This window comes from Oncorhynchus mykiss, chromosome 17 (assembly GCF_057628025.1).
Source record: "Oncorhynchus mykiss isolate SJ-2025 chromosome 17, ASM5762802v1, whole genome shotgun sequence".
NCBI lineage: Eukaryota > Metazoa > Chordata > Actinopteri > Salmoniformes > Salmonidae > Oncorhynchus > Oncorhynchus mykiss.
In genome coordinates, this window is record NC_143038.1 from 1,017,612 (window position 1) to 1,041,607 (window position 23,996).

Genomic DNA, 23,996 nt, shown 5'->3' on the forward strand with positions numbered 1-23,996 from the left:
AAACCGCTGACACACACACCCTGTGACGAGGGCCAAACTACACACGCACACACACACACACACACACACACACACACACACACACACACACACACACACACACACACACACACACACACACACACACACACACACACATGGATAACATTTGGGCTGTGTCATGGCACATAGGCTATGAAGTGTTTGCTGTCATTATGATGTCCACTAAGAGGACAACTTTGCATCACAACAGATGCCAAGACTGTTGACTTATGCTTTAATGTATCTAGCCTATCTAAATACGTTGATTCAAGAATGATAGAAATGTATTTCTTGTCATGAATCAAGATCCCTACAGTCCTCTGCCAGATAGCCAGCTTGCATCCATCTCAATCCCAAGCAAGCCTAGCAACAAGCAACAAGCCTAGCAACAAGCAACAAGCCTAGCAACAAGCCCTAACAGCAAAAGGACCCAGTCACACAAGGAACAGTCCTAAACACAGCAACAAGCCTAGCAACAAGCCCTAACAGCAAAAGGACCCAGTCACACAAGGAACAGTCCTAAACACAGCAACAAGCCTAGCAACAAGCCCTAACAGCAAAAGGACCCAGTCACACAAGGAACAGTCCTAAACACAGCAACAAGCCCTAACAGCAAAAGGACCCAGTCACACAAGGAACAGTCCTAAACACAGCAACAAGCCTAGCAACAAGCCCTAACAGCAAAAGGACCCAGTCACACAAGGAACAGTCCTAAACACAGCAACAAGTGTTTTCTTCTTTTAGTTCCCACCGTGTCTCCATGGTCCACTTCCAGACAAACTGTATTTGCTACCACCAGCCAGAATAGCAGGCCTGGCTATCCTCAGAGGGTCAAGGAGGGCTTGGTACCCAGCCAACAGTGCACTGAGCTGGCCGGGAAGGAAGGAGCATTGGGGGATGCTTGGATGATCTATGATCCATGCCCCCGTGGTTGTATTGAGTCATGGCAGACAGACAGGCAGACAGACAGACAAGTTATGGCATTTTAGTATATAGCTTTCTGGTGGGATAGATAGGTAGAGATTGATAGATAGGTAGAGATTGATAGATGGGTAGAGATTGATAGATAGGTAGAGATTGATAGATAGGTAGAGATTGATAGATAGGTAGAGATTGATAGATAGGTAGAGATTGATAGATAGGTAGAGATTGATAGATGGGTAGAGATTGATAGATGGGTAGAGATTGATAGATGGGTAGAGATTGATAGATGGGTAGAGATTGATAGATTGGTAGAGATTGATAGATAGGTAGAGATTGATAGATAGGTAGAGATTGATAGATGGGTAGAGATTGATAGATGGGTAGAGATTGATAGATTGGTAGAGATTGATAGATAGGTAGAGATTGATAGATGGGTAGAGATTGATAGATAGGTAGAGATTGATAGATAGGTAGAGATTGATAGGATAATTTCATCTTTGTTGGGTTTCCTAAAGCGTTATCTATAGGACAAGTATTGGTCCAAATGTATGCTTCTCTCTAGACAGAATAGCTTTGGCAGAAAAGCAGTAATTGTTTTTGGAAGACCGACACACACGCACACTTGATATTTGTTTGGTAGAACGATTCACCACTAAATAAGAAGCATATATTTCTGATTCATGTACGATCTTTGCTCACACTGATATCTCCTACACATCTGGCACAAATTACAACCTCTCTGTGGGGTTACGAGGATCTTCACTTGTCCATCAGCGTCTGCTTTAGCTGTGTGGAGGATGAGGTCAGGGATGTAGTGAAGCCATGGATTGCAACAGGTATTCTAGGAATCCATTAAATGATGTGTTTCTATATTATGGGATCACAGAGGGCTACATTGTTTATGAAAACAGGGATTTTCGTAAAGAGTAATTATGTTTAATATAACGTTAAAGCTTAGCTGGATATGCAATCCGGTGCATGGCTACAAAGCTCTTGTTGGCATCCGAACGGTATGTATAGGTCAGACAGGATCGTGGAGGCAGTGTATTAACAGAGTTTATGGGTCATGCACCATGTACAATCCCCCTCTGATATATGATACAGTCATACTGGGACGTGTGTGTGTGTGTGTGTGTATGTGTGTGTGTGTGTGTGTGTGTGTGTGTGTGCGTGCGTGTGTGTGTGTGTGTGTGTGTGTGTGTGTGTGTGTGTGTGTGTGTGTGTGTGTGTGTGTGTGTGTGTGTGTGTGTGTGTGTGTGCGTGCGTGCGTGCGTGCGTGCGTGTGTGTGCGTGCGTGTTACACTGGGACCTGTTATACATGACATATGACCATGTGCCATGTGTATGGATTCAGTAGGATGGAACGGCGATGACAGCAGGCATCATTAAATCATTCACATAAAATGTGTCCTGACTGCCTGGGTTTTCAGTGGTCCTTGGTGGCTCCCGTTCTGCTATGGGTGAGATTAGTGTGATGGGAGGGGTTTAACAGGTCATGTCCGCTGGTCTCATTGGCTTCTATTTGTAAATGGTCATAGAAATAAAAGGAAATGTGTTGGCAACATACAGAAACAGTACAATATGTTTAGAAGATTTGATCTTTAAAATGTTCTGCTGTAGGTCCACTAAGGCTATGCTCACCAGACAGTCAGCGTGCCACATCATAATACATCATGTATATACAGTATAACAGAATATATTGGCACCTATTCATCCAAAGTAGGCAGATGCTGCATGAAGTGTGTGATGATGTGTACCAGGATGAAGAGGGATTCTAGAACCAACAGATGACTGGATAAACAACATTTATCAGTTCTGTACCGACACGAAAAAGAGTAGTGAGTACTCAGGCAGTGCCCTATGGTTAAGAAGTATCCTGGGTATTAGAACTCAGGCAGTGCCCTATGGTTAAGAAGTATCCTGGGTATTAGTACTCAGGCAGTGCCCTATGGTTAAGAAGTATCCTGGGTATTAGTACTCAGGCAGTGCCCTATGGTTAAGAAGTATCCTGGGTATTAGAACTCAGGCAGTGCCCTATGGTTAAGAAGTATCCTGGGTATTAGAACTCAGGCAGTGCCCTATTGTTAAGAAGTATCCTGGGTATTAGAACTCAGGCAGTGCCCTATGGTTAAGAAGTATCCTGGGTATTAGAACTCAGGCAGTGCCCTATGGTAGTATCCTGGGTATTAGTACTCAGGCAGTGCCCTATGGTTAAGAAGTATCCTGGGTATTAGAACTCAGGCAGTGCCCTATTGTTAAGAAGTATCCTGGGTATGAGTACTCAGGCAGTGCCCTATTGTTAAGACGTATCCTGGGTATGAGTACTCAGGCAGTGCCCTATTGTTAAGAAGTATCCTGGGTATTAGAACTCAGGCAGTGCCCTATGGTTAAGAAGTATCCTGGGTATGAGTACTCAGGCAGTGCCCTATTGTTAAGAAGTATCCTGGGTATTAGAATCAGGCAGTGCCCTATGGTAGTATCCTGGGTATTAGTACTCAGGCAGTGCCCTATGGTTAAGAAGTATCCTGGGTATTAGAACTCAGGCAGTGCCCTATGGTTAAGAAGTATCCTGGGTATTAGAACTCAGGCAGTGCCCTATGGTTAAGAAGTATCCTGGGTATTAGAAATGGCACGTGCAATAAATCAATAGTCAGGCCTTGCCATTGAACCGCATCAGAACAAATGTACCGCGTCAGAACACTAATTCCCTACCAGCTTTTCAGTAAACATAGACTGAAGGGTGAGAGGGGGAGGTGAGGTGAGGGCATGGGGTGCGGAGGGGGTAGGAGGAAGGGTGTGCTCAATGGGGAGGGGAGGGTGAGAGGGGGAGGTGGGGCGAGGGCATGGGGTGCGGAGGGGGTAGGAGGAAGGGTGTGCTCAATGGGGAGGGGAGGGTGAGGAGGAGTGAGGCAGACAGGTGAGGGGTAAGGGAGGGGAATTCATTCATTAATGACGACATTAAACAGTCTACCACGCCAACACTGGAACTATCTGGCACTGTCTCTGACAGAAACTCTGCTTATTTACTCTACAAAGTACATCAAGAGGAATAAGGTTTACACAAATAATTACCCCAGACACTTTCCCTCCTCATAAGATATAATTCCTGCACCACTTGCCCAAATAAACTGCATTAAGAGCAACCACATGTAGTCACTTCACTATGGTGTGAGGGGAAAGCTTGACGTAGACCAGGTCACAAAATGGCAGCTCATAGCATATGACTGAGCGATGGTGCATTAAGTGGCGTTCGTGCTTGTAAGACATGTTAGCACATTAAAATATGTTAATATTTGACCCCAATTGTAAATGGAGTTAGAAAAGACTCTCCTTCCCACGGTGGTTCTTGTAAGGAGCATGGTTTATGAATACCGACTGCTTCTCAAATAAACCTTTCCATCCAGTGCCACACACATACCCTCAGATCAAAACAGCTAGACTCCAGTATAGGCTACGCTAGAATACAATATCAAATGGAGAAAGTAGGTAAATAAACACATTTAAGAGGCCAGTGTCATGCTTCATTTCCTTATCAGTCAATCTGCCTCCATATTGCTGTTTTTGCTTATGATATACCCTTAAGAGCTGTAACATATACAGTGTAGTGTGTTGTGTTATTACTGTAATATATACAGTATAGTGCGTTGTGTTATTACTGTAACATATACAGTGTAGTGTGTTGTGTTATTACTGTAACATATACAGTATAGTGTGTTGTGTTATTACTGTAACATATACAGTATAGTGTGTTGTGTTATTACTGTAACATATACAGGATAGTGTGTTGTGTTATTACTGTAACATATACAGTATAGTGTGTTGTGTTATTACTGTAACATATACAATATAGTGTGTTGTGTTATTACTGTAACATATACAGTATAGTGTGTTGTGTTATTACTGTAACATATACAGTATAGTGTGTTGTGTTATTACTGTAATATATACAGTACAATGTGTTGTGTTATTACTGTAACATATACAGTATAGTGTGTTATGTTATTACTGTAATATATACAGTATATTGTGTTGTGTTATTACTGTAACATATACAGTATAGTGTGTTATGTTATTACTGTAACATATACAGTATAGTGTGTTGTGTTATTACTGTAACATATACAGTATAGTGTGTTGTGTTATTATTGTAACATATACAGTATAGTGTGTTATGTTATTACTGTAATATATACAGGTTATAACTGTCACTCAACTCAGCAGCATGTCCTCCATGTAGACATAATGTGCTTTACAACTGGCTTGAGGAACAACTTTCCCCAAACAGCAGATCTAGGATAACATGACCTGTTCCTCAACCCTATCCATAACTAAGGTGGAAAAGAAACATCTAATCCTGGACCAGCATTTAGGGTACAACTTCTAACAACTTCTAACTCCTACAGTGGTTTCATGACAGAAACCCATGTCAATACTCACCTCTAGTGGATTATAAAGTCAAATCTATCCCTCTTTCAAATTCCAAATGGTCCTACAATAAGATATCACAGCCAAGGAGGATATAGGAAATTATTATTATTGTTTTGACATTCAGATAATTTAATTTCCGTTATTGAATATTTACCATGTCATTATTCTGTTTGTGTTTCAGGCAAATTCACCAATCACACTCAGCACTTATCTAGTGGGCTATGGTTTACAGTAGCCAGTTTGGTTGCTGTCCAACTGGTCTCGGTCAGGACAGTCAAATAAGCAGCAGTGAGAGTTCACAAGGAAACTATTTCTCCCACGTTCCATTGGCTCATTGCGGAGAGAGGAGCAAGGCACTGATTTCCCATGAGGTGAACAGATCCCCCCTATGTCTAGAGAACTGTCCCTCTACACACCCAAGTCCAGTGGGTTCTTTCTCTCTCTCCTCTTCCATCTCTCTCTCTGTGTATCTCTATCCTTCTCCTCTCTTCTCCCTCCTATTTCTGTCTGTATAACTCTTTCTCTCAACCTTTCTCCCTCTCTCTCCTTCCTTCTATCCAGTGGGGTAAAGTCCTTAAGTAAAACTAATTTAAAGTACTACTTAAGTAGTTTTTTGGGGAATCTGTACTTTACTTTACTATTTATATTTTTGCACACTTTTACATTCCTAAAGAACATAATATACTTTTTACTCCATACATTTTCCCTGACACCCAATTCACACACTTATCAAGAGAACATCCCTGGTCATCCCTACTGTCTCTTATCTGGCGGACTCACTCAACACACACACTTATCAAGAGAACATCCCTGGTCATCCCTACTGTCTCTTACCTGGCGGACTCACTCAACACACACACTTATCAAGAGAACATCCCTGGTCATCCCTACTGTCTCTTATCTGGCGGACTCACTCAACACACACACTTATCAAGAGAACATCCCTGGTCATCCCTACTGTCTCTTACCTGGCTGGCTCACTCAACACAAATGCTTTAATTGTAAATTATGTCTGAGTGTTGGAGTGTGCCCCTGGCTATCCATCAATAAAAACATTACAAAATAAATGGTGCCGTCTGGTTTGCTTAATATAAGGAATTTGAAATGGTTTATACTTTTACTTTTGGTACTTAAGTACATTTTAGCAATTCCATTCACCTGAGTATATTTAAAACCAAATACTTCTAGACTTTTACTTGTATTTTACTGGGTGACTTTCACTTATACTTGAATCATTTTCTATTAAGGTACAGTATGTTTACTTTTTCTCAAGTATGACAATTTAGTACTTTCTCCACCATTGCTTCCACCCCCCCATGGCTTTAACTAGGATCGTAGCCAGATTCACCACAATAAACTTGTTGGTGGGATGATATGACCATGAAGACAGCCTCAGGAGAACAAGACGAAAAAGTGGAAAGATGTTTACTGAACTTCTACTGGGACAATCTATTAATACACGTCTGGCACGGCATTGAGCGGCCGGGGGACTGTGACATTGTCAAGAATGTCCAAAACAGTACTGAAGATGAGCATGGAAAATATACGATATCAACAACTAGGATGGGATTATTCTAGAAGTATCAGGGGAGATTGAGATGTTTTCCTATTCACATATATGGATATTGGACAGTAGGCCTTATGTAGATTTGATACATCCACAAGGGCCCAATGATGACCTATGAACTATAGACACACATATACTGGAAAGTGAGGAACCCCAAATAAAATGGTCATAGATCGATGGGAGATGGCATGGTTGAAAGACTCGTTTTTTTTAATGAATACCGAGAATCCTAATAATGACCTCTATATCCAGGTTGTAGCCATGGTTTCCCAATATGGGCTACGCACAGAGAGCAGACAGAGACAAAGAGAGCATTGTATTCCTCTACCAACTCGTCATGCTTCATTTCACACTGGAACGCTACTGCAGATAGCCAGGCTATTACGCAATGTGTTCCAATACAATACAGTGTGTGCTCCCCAAATGGGACCCTATTCCCTATAAAGTGCATTACTTTTGACAAGGGCTCTGGTCAAAAGTAGTGCACTAGTTAGGGATAGGGGCCATTTGGGACACAGACAGTATGTTCCTTGTTTGACAGGATGTGATGAAAAGAAGCTGATACGTGATGTATTGAACACGATGGACTTTTTTCTTATAGAGGCCATATTACAACATATTGTTATTATTGGGGTCGTTAGCTGAAGCTCAACTAGCTGTGAAACCAATTATAGTGTCAGAACATGAACACAACATATCTTGTCTGTACTAAAGTGGGTGGCGGTGTTGAGGGAAAAGTTGGTGGTGTTCAACCCAAGAGGCCTAAAGTACTGTAGCTCCCTGTTAATGTAGTGGGGCACCACTCAGAACCTGCCATGAGTATTCAGACTGTTACCCACCCACCCTCCACCACTATCCCCCTCTCCCTCTCTCTCACTGTCCCTCAGAGATGGAGAGAATACTCCCTCTCACTGTCCCTCAGAGATGGAGAGAATACTCCCTCTCACTGTCCCTCAGAGATGGAGAGAATACTCCCTCTCCCTCTCTCTCATTATCCCTCAGAGATGGAGAGAATACTCCCTCTCCCTCTCTCTCACTGTCCCTCAGAGATGGAGAGAATACTCCCTCTCCCTCTCTCTCACTGTCCCTCAGAGATGGAGAGAATACTCCCTCTCCCTCTCTCTCACTGTCCCTCAGAGATGGAGAGAATACTCCCTCTCCCTCTCTCTCACTGTCCTTCAGAGATGGAGAGAATTCTCCCTCTCCCTCTCTCTCACTGTCCTTCAGAGATGGAGAGAATACTCCCTCTCTCTCACTGTCCCTCAGGGATGGAGAGAATACTAATAACATGCAAACGAGGGGTGTATGGAGAGATGGGAGGGGGAAGAGGGGTACAACAACTAAAAAGGGTGCAGAACAAAGGCTGGGGGGCGCTAAAAGAGGGGCGCCAAGTTTCCACGACAACAGAACAGAGCCAAGAATAGTTTGGGGGAGTCACATGGTGTTGAGGGCTTTTAAATCAGCGAGTAGAGCTTGAAGCCTGGGATCAGTCCATGTGGTGGATGCCAATGGCAACAATATGAGTGGGATTGGGACCCACAACCACAGTAGTGTGACGGTGATGGCGTTTGATATGAACAGGACTGCGGCTCTCACCACGGTCGACCAGGATATGAACGCAGCAGTACATGGTAGGTAAGGTCAACTATAGGGCTGCTTTTTGGTACCTATAAACATATTGTAAGAAGGCTCACTGTTGAATCTAGCCTCCTCATTTGTAAGTTGAATTGGGAGTGTTGTTAGTTGAGTGGGTCTTGAATAAGTTTCAGTGTTTGACTTGAAATGAAGGTGAACCTTAGTCTTCACTTGTTTTCCCCTCTTCTTAGAATATGGTCACCGTAGTCACTTGTTCCTATCCTTCTTCTTCCAGAGCTCAACGTGTTCAACATCATCCTAATGTCTCTAGCCTTGTGTGTTCTCACCATCACTGGCCTGTTCTGCAGCATATCCTGTCACAACCGCAGACGGTAAGACTTGATGTACTACAATACCCATAATGCTTTGTACTACATATGAATATTTGCAAAGATTGTATATTATATTGACAAGATATTGGATATGTCCTCAAATAAGGAAGGCAGGCCGGAGGAGGTGAGATCAGGTGGAACCATTCTAGCCAATGAGAGGGCAGATAATCGCGTAAACAGGCCATAGAGTTAGATAGAGCACTCATCTTTGTATCTGGGGCATAATAGCATCTGTTAGAGAGCATTGGCAGCGCCATTGAGGCTAACTCTATTTAAAAGTCTTCATCATTGATTGATTGTTCCTAACTCATAGGAATCCCCACTCAGTTGACTACTTTAAAATGGTGGAGGCCCTCAATGGCAAGGCCCATTCTAAAACAGGTTATATCCATGATGAGAGTTCTATCTCTATGACAAAAGGCACATCTCCGATATAAAGTCGGTTTTGCAGAAATTGGACAAGTTGCAGAAATTCCACGTGTCCACTTACAGTGGGGCAAAAAATTATTTAGTCAGCCACCAATTGTGCAAGTTCTCCCACTTAAAAAGATGAGAGGCCTGTAATTTTTTATCATAGGTACACTTCAACTATGACAGACAAAATGAGAAAAAAAATCCAGAAAATCACATTGTAGGATTTTTAATGAATTTATTTGCAAATTATGGTGGAAAATAAGTATTTGGTCACCTACAAACAAGCAAGATTTCTGGCTCTCACAGACCGGCTCCCCTGTCCTCCACTCGTTACCTGTATTAATGGCACCTGTTTGAACTTGTTATCAGTATAAAAGACACCTGTCCACAACCTCAAACAGTCACACTCCAAACTCCACTATGGGCAAGACCAAAGAGCTGTCAAAGGACACCAGAAACAAAATTGTAGACCTGCACCAGGCTGGGAAGACTGAATCTGCAATAGGTAAGCGGCTTGGTTTGAAGAAATCAACTGTGGGAGCAATTATTAGGAAATGGAAGACATACAAGACCACTGATAATCTCCCTCGATCTGGGGCTCCACGCAAGATCTCACGCCGTGGGGTCAAAATGATCACAAAAACGGTGAGCAAAAATCCCAGAACCACACGGGGGGACCTAGTGAATGACCTGCAGAGAGCTGGGCCCAAAGTATCAAAGCCTACCATCAGCAAGGGCATTGAAGATTAAATGTGGCTGGGTCTTTCAGCATGACAATGATCCCAAACACACCGCCCGGGCAACGAAGGAGTGGCTTCGTAAGAAGCATTTCAAGGTCCTGGAGTGGCCTAGCCAGACTCAAGATCTCAACCCCATGGGAAATCATTGGAGGGAGTTGAAAGTCCGTGTTGCCCAGCAACAGCCCCAAAACATCACTGCTCTAGAGGAGATCTGCATGGAGGAATGGGCCACAATACCAGCAACAGTGTGTGAAAACCTTGTGAAGACTTACAGAAAACGTTTGCCAACAAAGGGTATATAACAAAGTATTGAGATAAACTTTTGTCATTGACCAAATACTTATTTTCCACCATAATTTGCAAATAAATTCATAAAAAATCCTACAATGTGATTTTCTGGATTTTTTTTCTCTCATTTTGTCAGTCATAGTTGAAGTGTACCTATGATGAAAATTACAGGCCTCTCGTCTTTTTAAGTGGGAGAACTTGCATAATTGGTGGCTTACTAAATACTTTTTTCCCCCACTGTATATCAGTGCATTCGTAACAAACATTACGAAACGTCAATTCGATCAAATAAGCCTCAAATAGCAAATTAGCAATTACATTTTTTTATTGACAAATTCAACACTCTCGTTGACCTCCATAAAAAAAATATTCTTGTAAATAAATTATTTTCGTGGACAGATTTTGGGTGGAGTAAAACCTCTCGCTTTGCATCTCCTGTCACAGTCACAGGAGGTAAGTCTTGTTGTACTACAGTACCCATAATTCCCTGTACTTCATATATATCTAAAGAGGCTCTACAGCATCTCCTGTCATGGTCGCAGGAGGTCATCTGTCTCTGGGTCATGTTTATATCTCTGGCTTACAATTACCTCTCTGAGTCATGTTGGCATCCTCAGCTAAAGTCATCTTAGTAATGACTCTCACTCATTAGCCTACATTGGAGCAAACAAAATATTTGGTAATGGAATATGATGTTTAAATTACATTGAACCTTTGTTGAAGGTGGTTTTGGTGACAAACCTAGACGTGTAGCCCAGAGGAGGCTGGTGGAAGGAGCTATAGGAGGCCAGCTCAATGTAGAGGCTGGAATGGAATTAATGGAACGGAGTCAAACATGTCATTTCCATGCTTGATGCGTTTAATACCTTTCCATTTATTCCATTCCAGCCATTACATTACAATGAGCCCGGCTTCCTCTGGCGTAGCCTTTTCCTCACTGTACGACTCCACATTTAACACAGTAGAACAGTGACACTCCATGGACATATGATGAAACTGAATGGTCTTTTTACCATGTTGGTTTACCATGTTGGTTTACCATGTTGGTTTACCATGTTGGTTTACCATGTTGGTTTACCATGTTGGTTTACCATGTTGGTGTGCACACAAAATAATGATGGATAATGATTTTAATGCATTGGTTTAAAATGACAAGAAAGAACACATAGAATGTCCCACAGTTCCCTGAAAGCGCATTATATCTTTTCCCGCCTCCAGGCTGTTGAAGAGGGCCCAAATGTATGAGAGTGCTGTGCTCCGTGACGTACCAGTCAACCCGGTGGACATCGGAGCTATCAAGAGATCCGCCAGTTTCAGAAACCCTCTCTCATTCTTCAGAAAGCAGGAAGCATCTAAGGACAACTCCAGAATCTACTACATCTACAGTAACCCTCTACCCATAGGGCTGGAGGAAGAGGACAATATGCAGAATATCACCCCTGGTGGATCGAAGGAGCAAGAAGAGCTAACCTTTCAGGACTACGCCAATGATCCCAATAGTGGTATCATCCTGGACCCGCCCAACTTCTACATGCAGCTCTAGAGCAAGGTGGCATGTTCCACTTCATGGGAGGGGTGTTTGATTTTTTTGTCCTATTCAAGTTTGTATTTTGGGAAAAACATTGTCTAAAGTGGATGAACTTTGATGAAGTTATTTGGAAGTTGTGAACGATCCTTTTTTCCACACTTGGATATTTATTGAATCGCCATAAAACAGTTCAGACATGGATGGTGTGCTTTAGAAAAGAAGCATAGCGTGAAATACACAGAGACCAGAACCATAGATAGTAATTTCTCAGAGAAAATATCAAAAGAAAAGGTTATCATCACTGCTGAGATGAGCAATCAATTGATCGATCAATTGTACTCCTGGGCAATACAATTGAATTAAATAAGAGTCAGTCACAGAATAGCCTTCAGGCGATTGGCTGGGTTTCCCTGATCAGCCAATCCATGGCCTCCTTGCGGCCCTGCCTCTCCAGCTCTGCTCCAATCGTCTCCCGGCACTGCCTGTGGTACTCGTTCACCCAATCACGCTGCAGGAAGAGAAGAGAGAGTGTCACACACAGAGTGATAACATACAAAATGGCAGAACTATTACTAATCGATTTCCCAGGTTTCAAAGGGCACCTGTGGATATTTCCTGAAGACCTCCTTATACATGATCTTTGTCTCCTATGGCAAAGCTGATTTGAAACTGTGGATATTTCCTGAAGACCTCCTTATACATGATCTTTGTCTCCAATGGCAAAGCTGATTTGAAACTGTGGATATTTCCTGAAGACCTCCTTATACATGATCTTTGTCTCCTATGGCAAAGCTGATTTGAAACTGTGGATATTTCCTGAAGACCTCCTTATACATGATCTTTGTCTCCAATGGCAAAGCTGATTTGAAACTGAAAGATTCCACCAAACAATACAGTATTTCTACACAAGTTTCAAGGGCTGTTTAAATTTTAGAGCTGTATAATGATGACTTTTTAAAATTAGAAATAAATGAGTCCTTTATTTTAGTATAAATAACTGATTGCTTTATTTTAGTATAAATACATTTGTGCTTTATTTTAGTATAAATACATTTGTGCTTTATTTTAGTATAAATAAATGAGTCCTTTATTTTAGTATAAATACATTTGTGCTTTATTTTAGTATAAATACATTTGTGCTTTATTTTAGTATAAATACATTTGTGCTTTATTTTAGTATAAATAAATGAATGACACCTCCTAAAGAAAGTGAAGTGTGTTTGGTAAAATATGAATTCCAAAGAATGGGGACCAAGACTGACCTCTTTCTGGGTGAGAAGATCTGTGTTTACCATTTTGGCTTGGATGGGGACCAGAGTGAGAGGCTCAAACGTCAAACTGCCCTTGTTCCTGTAGTTGTACTGAGGACACAGACACAAAGGTCACATGGTCTTCACTAGCATTCACACTTCATTTTACATGTAGTCAGTCAATCTGTCTCCATAAACATCCATACTCATTCTTCACTCTACACACTTCACTTCATTTTATACTTAGTCAATCTCTTACCTTGGGTTTTGCTGGCACCACCAGAACAACGTTTTCAATTCGAATGCCAAACAAGCCGTCCTCATAGTACCCAGGTTCTGAGGAAAGGAAGGAGACAAGTTCAGGTGTGTGTGAGAGAGAAACAGAGACGGAAAGAAACAGAGAGAGAAATAGTTAAATTGTCTGTATGTTTGTGTATGCATGCATGATATTTAGTAAGTGTGTGTGTGTATGCGTGCCTGCATGTCTGTGTGTGTTTGCATGCATGTACGTGAGTCTGTGTATGTCCATATATGTGTGAGCGTACCCACCATCGCTGACAATCATGCCTGCCTCCAGGGGCTCGTCGGCGAAGGTCTTGTAGGAGATCCCACAGGGTCCCTCATGGACATTGAGGAAACATCCCACCCCGTGGCCCGTACCATGAAGGTAGTCCAGCCCAGACTCCCACAGCGCCTGGCGGGCAAACGAGTCCAGCAGGTGGCCTAAGGGTGGAGTGGAGGTTTACATTTCACATATTAGTCATTTAAAAACAAACACTGGCAACATTGAGTACTCCACAAACAACAAGGTCTCACCTTTGGTTCCGTTGGGGAAAATGGCAGCGCTGACGGCTATATGTCCCTTCAGAACATAGGTGAAGGTTTCCTGAGATACAGAGAGAAAACCTATAGGTCACTGAAGATACCACTGGGACTTTCCTTCTGTCATATGCTGTAGCAGGTCATGAGAGGAGAGGCATATGGATAATTGTTACCTTCTCATAAGCAGAGGGGGATCCAAAGTGCATGGTGCGGGTGACGTCTGTTGTTCCATCACTAGAAAACACCAGAATTTATTAGAACAATATGTTTTATTTGTAACGTGCTTTTCTTATGTGTCACATTATTATGTATTACATATAGCATTATGTGTAGCATTATTACATGTAGGATTATGTGCAGCATTATCACATGTAGGATTATGTGTAGCATTATTACGTGTAGCATTATATGCAGCATTATGTGTAGCATTATTACATGTCGCATTATGTGTAGCATTATTACATGTCGCATTATGTGTAGCATTATTACATGTAGCATTATGTGTAGCATTATTACATGTAGCATTATGTGTAGCATTATTACATGTAGGATTATGTGTAGCATTATTACATGTAGGATTATGTGTAGCATTATTACATGTCGCATTATGTGTAGCATTATTACATGTAGCATTATGTGCAGCATTATTACATATAGCATTATGTGTAGCATTATTACATGTAGCATTATGTGTAGCATTATTACATGTAGCATTATGTGTAGCATTATTACATGTAGCATTATGTGTAGCATTATTACATGTAGCATTATGTGTAGCATTATTACATGTAGCATTATGTGTAGCATTATTACATGTAGCATTATCACATGTAGCATTATGTGTAGCATTATTACATGTAGCATTATGTGTAGCATTATCACATGTAGCATTATGTGTAGCATTATCACATGTAGGATTATGTGCAGCATTATGTGCAGCACTATTACATGTAGGATTATGTGCAGTATTATTTGTAGCATTATTACATGTAGGATTATGTGCAGCATTATGTGTAGCATTATTACATGTATGATTATGTGGAGCATTATTACATGTAACATTATGTGCAGCATTATCACATGTAGGATTATTGCTTACATATACTGGGCTCCAGAGTCGAGGAGGTAGATTTCGTTTAGAGAGAGAGTTCTGTTGGTTTCAGGGAGGGGTCTATAGGACAACAAAAATAAGTACATAAATACAAAATAAGTTATCAAAAACATGATTATAGACAACTCTACATTAATTACAGTGTAATACAGTTCTACAATAAACAAAGGTACCTGTAATGAATGATTGCTCCGTTTGGTCCAACACTGGAAATGGATGGGAAGCTGAGTCCAACAAAGTCTTTCTGTTGGCTGAAACCACATAAAATACATGAATATTTATGTGTGCATGTAAGCAATAAGGACTGAGGGGGTGTGGTATATGGCCAATATACCACGGCTGTGGGCTGTTCTTAGGCACGCATCGCAGAGTTGAAGGAGGTACATACAGTTCCTAATTGTTTCAATAGAGGGAGTTCAAATGCTAAATATCCCTCTCATGCAAAAGCCTCTGACTCACTGGGAATATCTCGATTACATACTCGTGCCCGCTCTACTCTCTCCTCGTCTCCTTCTCAAAACCCATTGGATGAGAAAGCCAGAGATCCCTCCCCTCTGACCTTCTCCTCCAATGTGTTTTGAGAAAGAGATGAGAGAGGTGTATGCAACTGTCCTATTCTTTGTGCTTCAGAACTGATTTTTCACAGTGTAGTGACTGCACTGAACCTCTAAAATCTCAATCTAAAGATCCAGGATCATCAGTGAAGTTGGAGAGCAAACATCAGAGATGTTGTTATTACATAGCTTTGTTATTTTATGGTTGAAGTGAAAAGTAGAACCCCACCTGCGTAACTCCTCGGCCTTATCTGCTGCGGATATCTCAGTCACTGTGCCTTTTGGAATCTAGAAAACCACAACCACACAGTACATGACACGCAGTCATTGCAACACTCACAGCCAAAAAGTCTGCAATCATAAAAGTGTAATACTACTTTCAGCTACAAAACTACTGGAAATTACATTTTAAAAGTACATATAAAGTACCTCTTTTTCCAACCAAGCGAAGAGCTCACAAAGGGCGACAGCATCCTTGATCTGTGGTTGAGGAGAAAAAGTCGAACAGGATCAATGGCTGGTTGATGATACAATTATGGTGATTTGATGATGTCTAAAATCCAATTAAATAATTGTAAGGATCAAAAGGTAACTTACATGGGCCATTTTCATCCCTTGAATCTCGGTGGCGTTCTTGACAGCTTTGGCGAGGCAGAGAGGAGTGTAGGGGATAGGAGACCGGTGGGCCTGTGGACAAAACAGAAAAACAAAGCAATGAATTAGTAGGTACCTGATGCTACACATATCATTTTACTAAATAGGCCTACATATAAACTCAGCAAAAAAAGAAACGTCCCTTTTTCAGGACCCTGTCTTTCAAAGATAAATCGTAAAAATCCAAATAACCTCACAGATCTTCATTGTAAAGGGTTTAAACACTGTTTCCCATGCTTGTTCAATGAACCATAAACAATTAATGAACATGAACCTGTGGAATGGTCATTAAGACACTAAGGTCACAGTTTTGAAAACTTAGGACACTAAAAAGGCCTTTCTACTGACTCTGAAAAACACCAAAAGAAAGATCCCAGGGTCCCTGCTCATCTGCGTGCTGCAAGGAGGCATGAAGACTGCAGATGTGGTCAGGGCAATAAATTGCAATGTCCGTACTGTGAGACGCCTAAGACAGCACTACAGGGAGACAGGACGGACAGCTGATTGTGTAACAACAGCTCCACAGGATCGGTACATCCGAACATCACACCTGCGGGACAGGTACAGGATGGCAACAACAACTGCCCGAGTTACAGCAGGAAAACACAATCCCTTCATCAGTGCTCAGACTGTCTGCAATAGGCTAAGAGAGGCTGGACTGAGGGCTTTAGGCCTGTTGTAAGGCAGGTCCTCACCAGACACCACCGGCAACAACGTTGCCTATGGGCACAAACCCACCATCGCTGGACCAGACAGGACTGGCAAAAAGTGCTCTTCACTGACGAGCCGCGGTTTTGTCTCACCAGAGGTGATGGTCGGATTCGCGTTTATCGTCGAAGGAATGAGCGTTACACCGAGGCCTGTACTCTGGAGCGGGATCGATTTGGAGGTGGAGGGTCCATTATGGTCTGGGGCGGTGTGTCACAGCATCATCAGACTGAGCTTGTTGTCATTGCAGGCAATCTCAACGCTGTGCGTTACAGGGAAGACATCCTCCTCCCTCATGTGTTACCCTTCCTGCAGGCTCATCCTGACATGACCGTCCAGCATGACAAAGCCACCAGCCATAATGCTCGTTCTGTGCATGATTTACTGCAAGACAGGAATGTCAGTGTTCTGCCATGGCCAGCGAAGAGCCCGGATCTCAATCCCATTGAGTACGTCTGGAACCTGTTGGATCGGAGGGCGAGGGCTAGGGCAGTTCCACCCAGAAATGTCTGGGAACTTGCAGGTGCCTTGGTGGAAGAGTAGGGTAACATCTCACAGCAAGAACTGCCAAATCTGGTGCAGTCCATGAGGAGACACTGCAGTACTTAATGCAGCTGGTGGCCACACCAGATACTGACTGTTACTTTTGATTTTGACCCCCCCCCCTTTGTTCATGGACACATTATTCCATTTCTGTTAGTCACATGTCTGTGGAACTTGTTCAGTTTATGTCTCAGTTGTTGAATCTTATGTTCACACAAATATATACACGTTAAGTTTGCTGAAAATAAACGCAGTTGACAGTGAGAGGACGTTTCTATTTTTGCTGAGTTTATTAACAAAAGTACTTTACATTGTTTGGGGGTAACTCATCCCCATCCCACTCATTCTACCAATGTGATACAGCCATGCACAGTGGTCATTTTGTGCCTGACTACACAGTTGTACTCTCTCACCTTGGGAATAACCTGCATGAGCACCCACTACAGCCATTTTGTGTCAGGAATTACACAGTCGCACTCTCTCACCTTGGGGATGACCTGCATGAGGGCGCAGCTGGCTTTGTCGCTGATCCACACCTTCTCCTTGGGGCCCAGGGAGGCACACACAGCCTGCAGCTCTGTGAACACAGACTCATAGGGGGCAGTCTGGATGCTAAGCTCCACCTTGGAGGGCGTGTCCAGCTGAAGGTGCTCCCTCACCGTCGGCACGGCCAGACGCTTGATGTCCACGAAGAGCCTAGGTGGGGTCAGAGGTCAGATTCATGACCTACTTCTCATGGGAGATCAAAGTATGCTGTGCATTCTATACTGTGTCAGAGAAAGGACAGTTGGGAAAGAAAGTAAAGTGTTTTATTTTATATTCATTTAGGTGCTTTTACCTGATTGTGTTCATTCCAACGATGGCGTACGCAAAGAAAACAGGGTTGTACTCGATGTCAGAGCCACGGAGGTTGAACAGCCCTGGGAAGAGTAACACAGTTAAAACACACTGCCACTTTACACCTGTTTGGTGGATACAATTTTTTTTCCTGTTCTCCTTCAACAAATTCAGTAATGTATGTAAGCATTTGATTGTAAGGTCTACTACACCTGTTGTATTGTGACAAATCAAATGTGATTTGGATTTTTATGTACAGTGGTTTGAATCTTGTAAACAGCTATTTAAAAATGTGTCTTCTGCTAAAAATAAATTAGCTAGCACTGTGTTTTTATTAATATTATTAATATGATCCTAATCATCATTATTATTATTATTAATAATATGATCCTAATCATTATTATTATTATTATTATTAATAATTGTATTGTTATTATGATGATGAGGTTACCCTCCTCACCCTCTAAGGAAGAAGCCCAGACAAACCCCCTCATTTAGACACATTAGTCTAAAAGTGACTGGACGAGTGCAATCAACATCAACATTGTCCTCCCTAATTAACACAAACACTCTGGCCAGCCAATCAGCTCTGAGAGCTCTATAGGCCCGTTAGGGCCAGCTAACGAGGTGCTCAGACAGGCATCTACAGGGACACCCGTACAGCCTCAGGGTTCTTGGATGGTGATCAGAGGGTGTCGTGTCTACCTCACAGGGTTATGCAACCTAACTGTTTGGTGAGGTCATTCAATAAAGTGCATCAACCCTGGTCCTGTAGGTCTACTGGTTGGGCAGACGTTTGTTCCAGCCCTGCACTAACACACCTGATTCAACCCATCAACTACTCTTCAATCAAGACATTTGATTAGGCTGTCATTGTAAATAATAATTTGCTCTTAACTGACTTGCCTAGTTAAATAAAAATGTGTTGAATCAGGTGTGCTAGTGCTGGGTTGGAACGAAAGCCTGTGCACCCTGTAACTCGACATGACCAGGGTTAGTGAGTTGGTGATATTTTATATGGTAATTCCAACGACTGTTTAGGGTGAATTATATAGGAAACATTTCTCTGTGCTGTGTTATAGTAACTATATCAGTATAAAGGGAATCATACATGCAATCTCATCCAGCGCCGTGGCAACGAACCAAGAGATCTTCCTCTCGGCCATCTTGGATCTCAGAGCGGTCATCTTGTCCTGCCAGGTCAGACCTGGAACAGAGGAGGACCTGGATTAACTGTGAACCATTGATGAGGAAAATGTATCAAAAACATTGTACACACATGTACAGCTACTACCTTTCAACCAATCACAAGATGGGATACATAACACCTCTAGAATGTTGAATAGGTCAATAATGGCTCCAAGCGGTACTACCGACCCGTGAACCCCAGGCCCAGGGTGAGGAGCTGAGTGGAGGGTCTGGTTGGACGGTCCATCCAGATGGCATCTATCAGGTTGTCCTGAACAGCCACCAGGGAGTGGCCTGCACTGGCCAGGGCCTTAGACATGTTCTTCCACTGGTCTGGATGGAACAACAGACAGGTCATGTAACCATAGTCAGCACCAAAATGGTAGATACTTAGCACTGGAAGTATAGTAACAACATGTGCTACACCATTATCACTGTGTTATTGTGTACGACGTAAGAGATGTGGAACTCCACGGACCAGCAGCAATGATCCAGGGGTCCACTCCTACTGTCGAGTTCTCAGGCAGCACACTGATCAGCCAGTCCTCCTGGCTAAGTGTCTCCTTCAGACCTGGTGACAGGAAACACCCGCAATGAGACAGAAAATACTGACACATCTCACAACAGAGTCGACGGTCCCATGTGTAGGATGTCTTATCAAGAGAAGCATCGGCCAATCTATACTAAACTGGTTAAGTTTTAACTTTAGATGCAGAAGAAACCAACTTCCACTTATACTAGCTTCAACTAGGTGTCTTCAGATGCCATATCCATTCAAGAACTAAGAGTGTTGTTGTTGTTGTTTACCCATCTTCATGAGGGTCCAGTTGTTGTCCATCTGCTGGCTGGCCTGGAGGAAGTACCGTCCGTCTGTCCACATGGCCGCATGCTTCTCTGTCACTATGGCCGTGCCTGGATACATGTCATCAATCAATCAAGGCTACATATCTGTTATCTGTCACTATGGCCGTGCCTGGAGACATGTCATCAATCAATCAAGGCTACATATCTGTTATCTGTTACTATGGCCGTGCCTGGAGACACGTCATCAATCAATCAAGGCTACATATCTGTTCTCTGTTACTATGACCTGGAGACATGTCATTAATCAATCAGGGCTACATATCTGTTCTCTGTTACTATGGCCGTGCCTGGAGACACGTCATCAATCAATCAGGGCTACATATCTGTTATCTGTTACTATGGCCGTGCCTGGAGACATGTCATCAATCAATCAAGGCTACATATCTGTTCTCTGTTACTATGGCCGTGCCTGGAGACACGTCATCAATCAATCAGGGCTACATATCTGTTCTCTGTTACTATGACCTGGAGACATGTCATCAATCAATCAAGGCTACATATCTGTTCTCTGTTACTATGACCTGGAGACATGTCATCAATCAATCAGGGCTACATATCTGTTCTCTGTTACTATGACCTGGAGACATGTCATCAATCAATCAAGGCTACATATCTGTTCTCTGTTACTATGGCCGTGCCTGGAGACATGTCATCAATCAATCAAGGCTACATATCTGTTCTCTGTTACTATGGTGGTACCTGGAGACACGTCATCAATCAATCAAGGCTACATATCTGTTCTCTGTTACTATGGCCGTGCCTGGAGACACGTCGTCTTAATAGCTGATTCTTAGTCATGTCTTTAGTTGTCACTATGCTACTGTTCAAAGGTTGTCAAGCGAGGCTACAGAACAGTCCTGTTTCTATGGCCTGATTTCATTTTATTATCAACGTGTCCAATCTCTGACCCTAATTCAATACAAGCAGATGTCTGTCTATATTGTTTACAGATGCCCTGTTCTTTCTTAGGGCGTAGAAGTTCACTGTTATAATCAAGGTGTGCATTTATGGGAAATGACAATACAACTTTCCTGGTATTGTATGAAGTGTTGATTTCATCTGGTCTGACATGACCAAAGGCTGAGATAAGTTTGTCTTTGTGTATTCACTGGTGTTCTCGCCATATCAGCCTCCTTTATAACAAGGGAACTAGATCCTGACACAAGTACACACACACAATACCTGCGGAGCCATTGAAGCCACAGATGAATTCACGTCTGCAGTCACATGGTGCGATGTATTCACTCTGTAACGAGAGAGAGAGAGAGAGAGAGAGAAGAGAGAGAGATCAGATCCAGCAGTAATCAGGTATAAGTGGTCCCCTAGCAGTTATTATAACATCTTAATTATTCCCCTCTTCACATCACGACTCAAGACCAGAGAGAGAGGGTGTAAGGGAGGGATGAGGTTTAGAGAGAGAGAGAGAGAGAAAGAAAGAGTGAAAGATGTGGAGATGGAGAGGACCCTGCTAGAAAGTCACATTGTCCATTACTAGAGGTCAGGCAGACTTATACTCACTATTGTTCATTATTTCTAATTAGTAATTCTGTGTGTGTGTGTGTGCATATGTGTGTTCTTGCGTACGTGCGACCGTGTGTGTGTGTTCAGTACCTGGTGTGCGTCTCCAGAGGGGACAATGTAGGCCTGGATGGGCTCAGCGATGTACTTGGTGTTCCTCATGGCTTGCCGTAGCTGCCGCAGCAGCTCCACCGTGATCTTGGGAGACATGGCAGCGTCTAGGGAGAGATACACAGGCGGTAAAGCCATAACAGACTAACTGAACAGGCAGCCCAAGAATGGGACTCCGGAGGGATCCACAGTTACAGTATACTCCTGCCTCCCCTCTCGAGTAGGTTAGTTAGTTTCAGTCACAGTTACAGTATGCTCCTGCCTCCCCTCTCGAGTAGGTTAGTTAGTTTCAGTCACAGTTACAGTATGCTCCTGCCTCCCCTCTCGAGTAGGTTAGTTAGTTTCAGTCACAGTTACAGTATGCTCCTGCCTCCCCTCTCAGGTAGGTTAGTTCATCTGTCTCAGTCACAGTTTTACCTCCACAGATACAGGGGTTTAAACCACAATAGAGTAACTGAACAGGCACACCATGGCTAAAGATGCTCCCTCAGAACTAGGCTACACACAGCAGTGTAATACAACTGGAACGACCCTGGTTTATATCGACTCAACCATTGGAGCATGCTTTTGTGACACAGTTGAATTCCGTGGGGCTACGGCCAGAAGGTGCCTGTTTCGTTACCTTGGTGTCAGAAGTGGACCATGTATAGCCTAAACTAGAATCGACCTCCTACAAAATGATAAGGAATAATAACATAAACGCTTCGTTTGACATACCGGACAAACTAAACATATATGTTAGTCATTATTGTGAACTCAAACTATTAATAATGCAATTACCTGAGCCCATGTCGTCTTCAGCCGTCTATGAGATATCTGACAAATAGCCTGTTAACGTGGGGCTCAAAGTCTTAGTCTGCACCTGGATCTTTAACCTTGCTGACTCAGACAAACTCAGGGTTAAATATTAACAGATTATGGTTATTATCTTTGCTGCAATTGCAAACTATTAAATTACCCTTAGGCCTGAATGCTGCCTTTAGACAGTATACTTTGATCATGCATCAAGGTCTAAGAACCCCATTTACAAAAAGGCATTTCGTGAGATGATGATTTTGAAAGATTTGACATACTGTAAGGTGTATAATGGATAATATCAGTGGTTTCATTTCAGGCCATTAAAGGAATAAAATCATCCCATATTGTTGATGGGGTAGTTTTATTCATCGATGCCAGAATGGGCGTCATCCAATCGCCTCAACAAAGCCACCGCCGAACTCACGGATTGGCTGAAACCTACATGCGATGTTGTTTACCATTTGAGAACAATTATTATGGGAAGTTCGCTGGCAACAAGTGGTTGGAAACTGGTGAACTAATTAAATTGCTAATTGAATGATTCCAACTGGCATAATTGTGTTAATTCAATGCAGTTATTTTGTCGCAGTTGGGATAGGTGTGGCATTTCATCAGTTTGCTGTGGGGGATATTCAATGGAAAAGTTACTTTGAGCAAAATAATACGAATTTCTTAGCCAATATTGTATATATTTCATTAGAGTATGAGTCACACGTTGTTCATAGCTGTAGTAGTTAACACATTAGACATATATTTTCTACAAAAAATATTCGTGGGCTTTGCCTATCTTGCTAGCTAGACAACATGAATGGGGCTACGCGAGTAGCATGTAGCACGCGAGCGTCTTCCACATTACAACCACACGATATTCTCTATTCATTGCTTTCTTGCATCGGGCAACTGAACCCCCGATAGAAAGTTTGTTAACACCATGTCAGTTTAATAAGATAACGTTAAATTGTACATTTACCTTAGAAATGCAATTCTGTCGTTTAAAACACTATTTTATGCAGCTGTCCCTTGTGTTAATTTACAAAACAGTAGGCTGCCATTGAATCCTTGACGTTTCTGGTCACGTGACACGAGCTTCTTCCAATAACCACACGGAGATGAGACTCGCCTCCCTTTAATTCAAAATACAGCGGCTCAAGTAAACAGCAA

The 23,996-nt window shown here is 42.5% G+C and overlaps 2 protein-coding genes across 4 annotated transcripts; one reads left to right on the forward strand and one right to left on the reverse strand.

The window, feature by feature from the left end:
- Positions 1-8,345: 8,345 nt before the first annotated feature.
- On the forward strand, positions 8,346-13,086 carry LOC149975665 (uncharacterized). Of its 2 annotated transcripts, none has more exons than XM_090204214.1 (3): positions 8,346-8,571; positions 8,811-8,907; positions 11,568-13,086. In XM_090204214.1, exons 1-3 carry the CDS (start codon positions 8,460-8,462, stop codon positions 11,890-11,892), a joined length of 534 nt encoding a protein of 177 aa, XP_090060340.1. In that variant the 5' UTR covers positions 8,346-8,459; the 3' UTR covers positions 11,893-13,086. The 2 variants fall into 2 exon arrangements, with proteins under 2 accessions (XP_090060340.1, XP_090060341.1); XM_090204215.1 differs by having other exon boundaries at positions 8,423-8,575.
- On the reverse strand, positions 12,025-23,938 carry LOC149975666 (xaa-Pro aminopeptidase 1-like). 2 transcript variants are annotated; one of them, XM_090204213.1, is made up of 20 exons: positions 23,806-23,938; positions 22,020-22,144; positions 21,591-21,654; positions 20,352-20,456; positions 20,023-20,115; positions 19,734-19,877; positions 19,468-19,563; positions 18,358-18,439; positions 18,005-18,215; positions 16,212-16,301; positions 16,044-16,094; positions 15,844-15,902; positions 15,234-15,311; positions 15,049-15,120; positions 14,123-14,183; positions 13,944-14,013; positions 13,677-13,850; positions 13,387-13,463; positions 13,140-13,238; positions 12,025-12,385 (listed from the first exon to the last, which is right to left on the reverse strand). In XM_090204213.1, exons 2-20 carry the CDS (start codon positions 22,134-22,136, stop codon positions 12,266-12,268), a joined length of 1,863 nt encoding a protein of 620 aa, XP_090060339.1. In that variant the 5' UTR covers positions 22,137-22,144; positions 23,806-23,938; the 3' UTR covers positions 12,025-12,265. The 2 variants fall into 2 exon arrangements, with proteins under 2 accessions (XP_090060339.1, XP_090060338.1); XM_090204212.1 differs by having other exon boundaries at positions 22,818-23,896.
- Between the last annotated feature and the right edge of the window lie 58 nt (positions 23,939-23,996).

What these genes read in the sequence shown, in the direction of transcription:
- LOC149975665 (XM_090204214.1), top strand. Translation starts at nt 8,460, where the DNA reads ATGAGTGGGATTGGGACCCACAACCACAGTAGTGTGACGGTGATGGCG. An exon ending in TATGAACGCAGCAGTACATG is followed by an intron (nt 8,572 to 8,810) that starts GTAGGTAAGGTC and finishes TTCTTCTTCCAG; the next exon opens with AGCTCAACGTGTTCAACATC. An exon ending in TCCTGTCACAACCGCAGACG is followed by an intron (nt 8,908 to 11,567) that starts GTAAGACTTGAT and finishes TCCCGCCTCCAG; the next exon opens with GCTGTTGAAGAGGGCCCAAA.
- LOC149975666 (XM_090204212.1), bottom strand. An exon ending in GGCGCTGGATGAGATTGCAT is followed by an intron (nt 18,440 to 19,467) that starts GTATGATTCCCT and finishes TACTCTTCCCAG; the next exon opens with GGCTGTTCAACCTCCGTGGC. An exon ending in AAGGCCGAGGAGTTACGCAG is followed by an intron (nt 15,312 to 15,843) that starts GTGGGGTTCTAC and finishes ATGTGGTTTCAG; the next exon opens with CCAACAGAAAGACTTTGTTG.